The sequence below is a fragment of the Salvelinus fontinalis genome, chromosome 2 (genome assembly GCF_029448725.1).
Source record: "Salvelinus fontinalis isolate EN_2023a chromosome 2, ASM2944872v1, whole genome shotgun sequence".
Taxonomy (NCBI): domain Eukaryota; kingdom Metazoa; phylum Chordata; class Actinopteri; order Salmoniformes; family Salmonidae; genus Salvelinus; species Salvelinus fontinalis.
In genome coordinates, this window is record NC_074666.1 from 88,254,753 (window position 1) to 88,264,438 (window position 9,686).

Genomic DNA, 9,686 nt, shown 5'->3' on the forward strand with positions numbered 1-9,686 from the left:
TGTGTGATACATCAGTATCAAACACAATTCATATTTTGCTACATTGTTGACATTTTTGATTGAGGTTAGAGCCGATGTGCAGTATTAGTTTTTGTTTACTGGTATGACCTGTATCCTGAATGAGGTATAGTGGTTCATATTAATAATAATCATTTGTTCTATTTCACACATACTCAAATACGTATTACAGTTTTTGTCAGTCACGTTGGTGCAATGTTCACAAGTATGTGGTACATTTTCAACAGTCTAAGCACAAAAATCTAAACTCTAAGTACATCTTCAATTGACTGAGTAGTACAACAAACAAATTCACAGTCACTTGTTCACTGCACCAAATCACTCCTTCAATTTGGAAGCGTATTCAATCTAAGTATCTGCTTTTCAAAATGCAATATTCACTGTACTTTTGATATGATTTGTTAACAATACAACTACTATTATTTTTATTCAGCACTTCAAAAAGCGCTTAAAAAAGAAAGTATCTTAGTTAGTTAAAAATGGTAGTTAAAATGACGTAATGGTGAGCCTGATGTATTGATGACTAAACTAAATGTTCTCATGGTATTTCACGGAGAACAGATTTTGCATGAGTGACTCAAGGGTGAACGATGTGTTCAACTCCAATGAATGCACAATGAAAGGTTCTGAACATAAGATAGGGTGCATTACAAGTGTTATCAGGTTAGAGGTTTGTACTTAGAGTTTTGAAAAGAAACGACTTATACCTGAAACAATGTGCCACAGTGATTGAAAAAAAACCTTGAATGCGTATGTGTGAATTGGAAATGTGTGTTTTGTATATCCTAACTCCCCCTGAGACACCCAGGGAGCAATTAGGGTTAAGTGCCTTGCTCAAGGGTACAACGATCTTTCATTTTGTCGGCTCGGGGATACGAACTAAATACCTTCCGGTTACTGTCCCAATGCTCTAACCACAGATAGAGCCAGATGTTTCACCAGATGTATAAATCTGAAGCCTCTGGTTGGAATTTCCACTCCCCACCAATAAGTTTTGTAGACCGAACAGAGTGCACTAAGTTTTGTAGACCGAACAGAGTGCACGAAGTTTTGTAGACCGAACAGAGTGCACTAAGTTTTGTAGACCGAACAGAGTGCACTAAGTTTTGTAGACCGAACAAAGTGCACTAAGTTTTGTAGACCGAACAAAGTGCACTAAGTTTTGTAGACCGAACAGAGTGCACTAAGTTTTGTAGACCGAACAGAGTGCACTAAGCTTTGTAGACCGAACAAAGTGCACTAAGTTTTGTAGACCGAACAGAGTGCACTAAGTTTTGTAGCCCGAACAAAGTGCACTAAGTTTTGTAGACCGAACAGAGTGCACTAAGTTTTGTAGACCGAACAAAGTGCACTAAGTTTTGTAGACCGAACAAAGTGCACTAAGTTTTGTAGACCGAACAGAGTGCACTAAGTTTTGTAGACCGAACAGAGTGCACTAAGTTTTGTAGACCGAACAGAGTGCACTAAGTTTTGTAGACCGAACAGAGTGCACTAAGTTTTGTAGACCGAACAGAGTGCACTAAGTTTTGTAGACCGAACAGAGTGCACTAAGTTTTGTAGACCGAACAGAGTGCGCAAAATTTTGTAGATGTGATCCTTTGACAAAGTTTTTTTTTAATTACATTGTTTACAAGGAGTGCAAGGGTGAATTGAGTTGATGCACAAGCACATGCTAGAATTGGCCAATGGGATGTTGTTAGCTCGTGCTTGGCTCTGCCAACCACCTTGCTTGTTCTGCCCGCTATGCTTCATCTGCTCCCATTGAAAATGACACAGATGAACTATCTTGGGTTAGTTATAAATATCTTTGCTCTAACCACCAGGCTACCTGCTGCCCATTGTTTTGTTTTTCAAAACAATGTGTTCGATGTATTTTGCTAAAAAGGGATTTGTACAGATTTCCTTTCTTATGGACTACGATGTGCTATTTTTGGCATGGTATGAAATCCAGTGGAAACATGGGCCTACTGTATACATATAAAAAGAGTGGGGTCTCATTTTGACTTTGGATTGTGCAGAAGTTGCTTGTTTGTTATTTTATATATATATTTATTAAAAAATATGTTATGTAGCAGCTTTCTCTCCATATTTGTGGATTTTCAACAGTACTACTCTGAGGCCAAGTGTAGCTTTGTGTCCAAGACTTTCCAGTTGTAACATTATTTCAGGGACACTATTCAAGCAATACCTCTAACTTCTGTCTTCCCTGTTCTTGGTAATAATATAATGCTCTGCCTCTCTCCATCTCATTCTTCCTTTCGCCATCCCTCTCTCCATCTCTCTCTCCATTTCCTGCCCCAGTTTAAGAGGATGTTGAACCGGGAGCTATCTCACCTGTCAGAGATGAGTCGTTCAGGGAACCAGGTGTCTGAATACATCTCCACTACCTTCCTGGGTGAGTCACACACCTCCCCTTTCACCTGCACTCCTGACTGGGTCTCTGTCTGTCTTCTATCACTTATACACCTCAGTCCTCTATCCTCTAGAAAACTAACCAGAGCTCTATGTATGTGGCTCTGGTTAAAAGTAGTGCACTATACGGCTGCCATTTAGAAAGAGGGTTATATTTTAGTTAATACTGACCAGTATAATGCATTTTTGTTATTTAACCTTTATCCACACTGTTAAACCCAATGTGCTGTCATTACTCAAAACTTTTGAGGAAACACGTTGAACTTAATATATCTGAGTACAGTTACTTAAAGTGATTTTGTATTTATTAATCAAACTGATAGAGTTACTGTGCGCTTGTAGGGTGTCCTGATTTGAGTTGTATCAGAGTAACGCCCACTTTAAGCCACGCCCCCAATATAATTTCCCAGTGTACCTTGCCTTTTTGAGTGAATTGTGGAATCATCACCCATGACTGTATTTGGTAGTGACAGAAACATGGTTGTGGAATTCGTTCATTTTCAGTGCTATGGCCTTCCCCAAGTGAATTCCTAGGTAAATTTTATCATTATAATTGAACATAACATATCTCTTAAGGCCTCATGTTGAGGCCTAGATTTACTCTAATACAGTGGCTTGAAACTCATGGTTGACAGGCCACATCAGGCCTGCAAGTAAGTCTCAAAATTCAGGGAACTTTCCCAATATTCCCAGATTTTCCCCCCAAAAATAGAGGTTGAAGAATTTCCAGGAATCTTCTAACCCAGATTTCTGGAGAAAAAAAAAACAGACTTTTGCAACCCTACCTGCAAGACACTTTATGCTGGTTTGCAGAGTGACATGTAATTCCTATTGGAATCCAGCCAGAGTTAGGCTATCCAACAGTAGAAATGTGTTAGGAACAGTGTGAGGAGACCACCTAAGCCATTTAAATTGGAACAAACATTTCTGTAACGGGTGTAAAAAATCTAATTAAATGATTGGATTAGTTTAGAAAAAATGTATGTTATTTAACTGTGTGTAACATAAGATTAATCAATCAATCACTCAAAGTGCATGCAAAAACACAGATATTAAAAACAATTCCCAAAAATCAACCTGCATTAGAGCATGCTGGGAGAAAAGTTCATTTGTTGTCGTATCTTTAGAAAATTGAGTTAATGTGATTTCGTAAGTTCAACTTACTAGAAGTATTTGAGTTAAAAAGGCCTTGGGGTTTACAGTGCAGGCAGTCATTTAGACTCGGGTCTCTTTACAAGTGAGCCCAGTAATGATGCATACTATAGAGATATAGCACACTATAGCCTTTATAATAATAAGTTATAAATGCATGCTTATAACAAGCATTCAAAAGTATTGTAATTAACCTCTGACCTCCATGTCTCCTCCAGATAAGCAGAATGAGGTAGAGATCCCGTCTCCGACCCTGCGGGAACGGGAACGGGAGCGGGAGCGTGACAAGCCCATGTGTCATATCAGTGGAGTGAAGAAGCTGACACACAGCTCCAGCCTGTCCATCAACACCACCATGCCACGCTTTGGAGTCAAGACGGAACAGGAGGACGCACTGGCCAGGGTACTGTATACCTGTACTGGATCTGGGATCTGTGGACCCTTACACATACTCACACATGAACACTCAGTCACTTCGAAGATGATTTAAAATGACATATCCTGCTGAGACCCAGCCAAAAAAAGATTTTTGAATTATTACTTTTTTGGGAGTGAAATAAACATTTTACAACATTTATTTTATTATTTATTTTATTGTATGTGCACTGTAGAGGATATTATGAAGAGGTTCATATTTGTAAAATTTTACATTACAGTAAATATGTGTACAGTAGGTGAAAAAGACAGGATATTTATACACAAGCTCTTATTTAATGTGAGAAAAAATATATTACACTACTCTGAAAACTCACCAAACTATTCCACAGATACACTATATATACAAAAGTATGTGGACACTCCTTCAAATTAGTGGATTTGGCTATTTCAGCCACACCCGTTGCTGACAGGTGTGTAAAATCAAGCACACAGCCATGTAATCTCCATAGACAAACATTGGCAGTATAATTGCCTTACTGAAGAGCTCAGTGACTTTTAACGTGGCACCGTCATTGGATGCCACCTTTTCAACAAGTCAGTTAGTCAAATTTCTGCCCTGCTAGAGCTGCACCAGTCAACTGTAAGTGCTGAAATTGAAAAGTGGAAATGTCTAGGAGCAACAACGGCTCAGCCACAAAGTGGTAGGCCACACAAGCTCACAGAATGGGACTGCTGAGTACTGAAGCACGTAGCGTGTAAAAATCGTCTGCCCTCGGTTGCAACACACTACCGAGTTCCAGGCCCCATAGTTCCAGTGAAAGGAAATCTTAACACTACAGCATATAATGACATTCAAGATGATTCTGTGCTTCCAACTTTGTGGCAACAGTTGGGGGAAGGCCCTTTCCTGCTTCAGCATGACAATGCCTCCGTGCACAAAGCGAGGTCCATACTGAAATGGTTTGTTGAGATCGGTGTGGAAGAACTTAACTGGCCTGCACAAAGCCATGACATCAACCTCAGGGAACACCTTTGGGATGAATTGGAACGCCGACTGCGAGCCAGGCCTAATCGCCCAACATCAGTGCCCGACCTCAATAATGCTCTTGTGGCTGAATGGAAGCAAGTCCCCACAGCAATGTTCCAACTGCTAGTGGAAAGCCTTCCTAGAAGAGTGGAGGCTGTTATAGCAGCAAAGGGGAGACCAACTCCTTATTAATGCACATGATTTTGGAATGAGATATTCGACAAGAGCAGGTGTCCACATAATTTTGGTCATGTACTGTATTTACTTACTGGAAACAATTAGAATATCAAACTCACAAAAATGATGATTACACAATTACATGCATGTACTTTCTTCTTTAAATGAAATGTGCTAAATTGAGATGGCAGCCATTTAAAAAAAAAAAACAGGATGAGAAAGTACAAAGTCACACCCCCCACATGATATCATTGAATACCCCAGAATGTCCTCTCAAAGGTACAACAGGACTTAACAAAGTGGCATGTATGGCTTCAGAGATACGGCCCAAAAAAATCAATCTCCATTAGAGTGGACAAAAATGAATTGATTTCATTTATTGATGGGTCTCTGAAGGGATTAAATGGAGTCATATGTCAAGTCAAATTCTGGGTATGTGTAAATTTACTTGGCAAATAAAGGTGATTCTGTTTCTGATTCTGATGTCTGTTGACCAGGAGCTGGATGACTTGAATAAGTGGGGCCTTAATATCTTTCGTCTGGCTGAGTTCTCCAATAATAGGCCTCTCAGCTGTATCATGTTCGCCATCTTCCAGGTGGGTGAAAAGCAGTGGTTTTATCCATAAAATTTTCAGTAAGAGTGGTCATATAGACTTAATGTAGACTTTGCTGTTCATATACATGTATAGGATCCTGAGTGTTTGTGTGACACTGTGTTTTCCTTCCCTGTAGGAGAGGGATCTGTTGAAGACGTTTCGAATCCCTGTCGACACTTTTGTGACCTATGTTATGACCCTGGAGGACCACTACCATGCCAACGTGGCCTACCACAACAGCCTCCACGCCGCTGACGTCACACAGTCCACCCATGTCCTGCTGTCCACACCGGCTCTGGACGTAAGAACCAAATTTCACCACACACTGAGCCTATGTCTAACAACAGCTAACTTGAAGCACACAGCTGCACTCTAACTGCCATCGCACATTCATGTCCTGTAGGCTGTTCTAAAACGTGATCGGTTACACTGTGTTCTATCTCTCTCTCTGTCAGGCTGTGTTCACTGATCTGGAGATCCTGGCTGCGTTATTTGCTGCTGCCATCCATGATGTGGATCATCCTGGCGTGTCCAACCAGTTCCTCATCAACACCAGTGAGTCCTTACAATGGAGAAAGGAGGAGACAGGATGCTGTACAGTACACTGCATTATAACTTAATAAAGCTCCCTGAACCACATCTCAGTTGAGCTTAGCTTACTAGTCAGTTTAGCACAGCTAATAACATAAAAAGAAAATGCCAGAGTCAGCAATGTAATGTGAAAACGGTACTAGTGGGGTGTGTCTACAGGTCCTCTGGCCTAGTATGTGTTCTGTACAGACCCGCTGTGTTCTGTCTGTCCTCTCCCCCAGACTCGGAGCTGGCTCTGATGTACAACGATGAGTCAGTCCTGGAGAACCACCACCTAGCCGTGGGCTTCAAGCTGCTCCACGAGGACAACTGTGACATCTTCCAGAACCTCAGCAAGAGGCAGAGACAGAGCCTGCGCAAGCTCGTTATCGATATGGTGAGGCTCCTGCCACTCACACTCACCCACTAATGGGCTGCTCTGCTGGCTCAGTAAGGGGCGGGGCTTATAAGAGTTATTTAAATGTTATTTTCTGATGTTTTTTATGTTTTTGTTTGACCTCCTCCTTTAATTGACCTCTCAAGGTGTTGGCGACGGATATGTCCAAGCACATGAGTTTGCTGGCTGATCTGAAGACCATGGTGGAGACGAAGAAGGTGACCAGTTCAGGAGTGCTCCTGCTCGACCACTACACTGACCGCATCCAGGTGAGCTTTCCCCTCTGACCTCTAAACATATGCCCTGCAGAAAAAATGGTACTCCAAACTCAAATTGGAGCTGGAGGAAATTCACAACGCCTACCGTGCACTGGTGATACCTGACCTTATGTGTGTGTCTGCAGGTGCTGAGGAACATGGTGCACTGTGCGGACCTAAGTAACCCCACCAAGCCCCTGGTCGTGTACAGAGAGTGGACTGAGCGCATCATGGAGGAGTTCTTTAGACAGGGGGACAAGGAGAGGGAGAGAGGCATGGAGATCAGCCCTATGTGTGACAAACACACTGCTTCTGTGGAGAAGAGTCAGGTTAGGAAACATACACACAACACACATTTTGGGATCACTTTCAAAGTAATTCTAAAAGCTTAATGCTTATATATACTTTCTTAATAATTATTGATGTTTATAAATGTCATCTCATGTTGCTTACACAAATTCCTTAGCCGTGTAATGTGCTTGTTATTAGTGTGATGTTCGTTAGTGTGTTTGATTCTCCTGGTGTTGTGTGCTGTAGGTGGGCTTCATCGACTACATCGTGCACCCTCTGTGGGAGACGTGGGGGGACCTGGTGCACCCTGACGCCCAGGACATCCTGGACACTCTGGAGGACAACAGGGACTGGTACCAGAGCACCATCCCCCAGAGCCCCATCTCCCCAGCCCCAATCCCCCTCGGCCCAGACAAGAGGCTCAACGCCTGCATCGACAAGTTCCAGTTCAAGCTCACCTTGGATGACGACACGGAGGGAGGACAGGAGGAAGAGGAGGAGGAGGAGGAGGAGGTGAAAACCACCCCCAATCACATGGTGCTCGACTGCAGTCAGGGAGAGAAGGAAGACAAGAAAGAAGAGGAGGAAGGAGAGGACGTGGTAAAGGATGAAAGGGAAGGAGACATCATCGAGGAGGAAGGGGAAGTAGGGATGGAGGAGGAGGAGGTGGAGGAGGAGGAGGAGAAGAGGGGAGTTCTTCAGCGAGCTCAGTCAGGGGTGGAGATACTCTCTGACACAAGCCCCGTGGAGGACGAGGAGGAGGAAGACTCCTCCTCACCAGCTGATGACACATGAATTTTGCTCCTCTCTCGCCGGCCACACCCCACATGCACACACCCCGCCCCTGTTGTCCATCCTTTATTTCCGATGGTCAACACCCAAGATCAAATAAGACTGCATAGACAATAGACCTTTAAATCTATTTTTCAAAAAGGGAACACAAATAATTTTGCTTAAAGAAAAGCTATTTACACAGCAACTGTAGATTTGGAGTGGGAGCTGGAGGTGTTTCTTCCAGCTGATGCTTTGAGGAACTGCTATGAGGACAAAGAGTAACATAGAGAAGCATTAATAATGGGCCATTGAAGACAGTGTAGCACTGGAACTGAAACACACACACATAAACATGCACAAACTCACCTCCACACACAAACACACCTCACTCACACTTTGATTCATGGGGAAAAAAACTCTGAAGTCTACACACGAGAATGTGTGTGTTTGTGTGTTTGCGCGTGCCTATGTGGGCGTGTGTGTTTAGAGGACTCTGATTGGTAACGAATCTCTTTGGAAAAAGCCATCTCTATATGGAGTATTAACTAGCGTCAGTCAGTATTACTAGTTCATGTTTGTTAGAATTCAATGAGTGACTTATTTTCCATTTCTGTCGGAAAGAAAACTACAGATATCTATCTATAGAGGAGGAATGGAGCGAGAAAAGAAGAGAGGATTAAGTTTAATAAAGAAAGGAAGATGCTGTGATGAGGGGACCTGAGGGTCCCGCCTCCATTTTCCCATTTTCCCTTTATGAAGAAGTGCTACCGGTGCAAGATGGCTGTGTGCCTTTCTGGAAACACCAGCTCCTGAAACATGGAGCTGTCGTGAAGCAATGCATCGTGGGACAGAAGTGTCGGCTTTTGTCTTCATTTTTGATTGTCTCTTGTTCAAAGATCTATTGTAACTATTCATGATTTAATGTGTGTGTGTGTGTGTGTGTGTGTGTGTGTGTGTGTGTGTGTGTGTGTGTGTGTGTGTGTGTGTGCGTGTGCGTGTGCGTGTGTGTGTCACATGCTCAGTCCGTTTCTGTGGTGACAGGTTTTCAGCTGTAAGTCTTCCTTTGTTGCTTTTCAAGTTGATGAGACGTTTCAGAACTCATAGATAAGGAGCAGTCACTACCACTACACCACCACACCTGCTGCTTGTACACTCTCCAGTTTTTACATACGAAAATTATTTTTCTTTTTTACTTTCTGAGGATAAGCCATGTGATACTTTACAGTGTATGTTCTGCCTGTTTTCTATTTATTATCATTTTGGCTAAATATGTTTGAAGGATTAGGATAATATCATCAGCAGCACAAATTCACATTCCACCTCTTACCCACTCACACTGTATTTATTCACCAGTCTCTTCTCGCTTACTGCATCAGTTGTCACCAAAGCAACAGATTGGAAACTGATGAGGTTAGAGATGCTTTGACGGGGCAGACTGAGAGGATTTTGTCAGGGTGATTTTAGGATTGGAGGGAATCGAAAGAACGAGCTTGGCCAGAAAGGAGGCTGTTCAGACAGTCACACACAGCCATTCTTGTTACGTTTTAAGCTTTTCTGCCTTAATGTCAAATGCAGGATACATACCTGCCACTATGTAGATTTATAAAATAAATTCTAAATATCCTAGTATATTTATA

General features: G+C 42.3%; 1 protein-coding gene across 3 annotated transcripts in view; it reads left to right on the forward strand.

Annotated features, from left to right (window-relative positions):
- The window catches only part of LOC129830841 (cAMP-specific 3',5'-cyclic phosphodiesterase 4C-like), a 61,870-nt gene extending 52,184 nt beyond the window's left edge, over positions 1 to 9,686 (forward strand). For all 3 annotated transcript variants that reach the window (XM_055893624.1, XM_055893634.1, XM_055893643.1), the window contains 9 exons: positions 2,320 to 2,413; positions 3,801 to 3,985; positions 5,662 to 5,760; positions 5,897 to 6,061; positions 6,216 to 6,315; positions 6,573 to 6,727; positions 6,874 to 6,996; positions 7,131 to 7,313; positions 7,522 to 9,686. In XM_055893624.1, the coding sequence (XP_055749599.1) occupies positions 2,320 to 2,413; positions 3,801 to 3,985; positions 5,662 to 5,760; positions 5,897 to 6,061; positions 6,216 to 6,315; positions 6,573 to 6,727; positions 6,874 to 6,996; positions 7,131 to 7,313; positions 7,522 to 8,070 (1,653 nt within the window). In that variant the 3' untranslated portion in view covers positions 8,071 to 9,686. The remainder of the gene's footprint in view (positions 1 to 2,319; positions 2,414 to 3,800; positions 3,986 to 5,661; positions 5,761 to 5,896; positions 6,062 to 6,215; positions 6,316 to 6,572; positions 6,728 to 6,873; positions 6,997 to 7,130; positions 7,314 to 7,521) is intronic.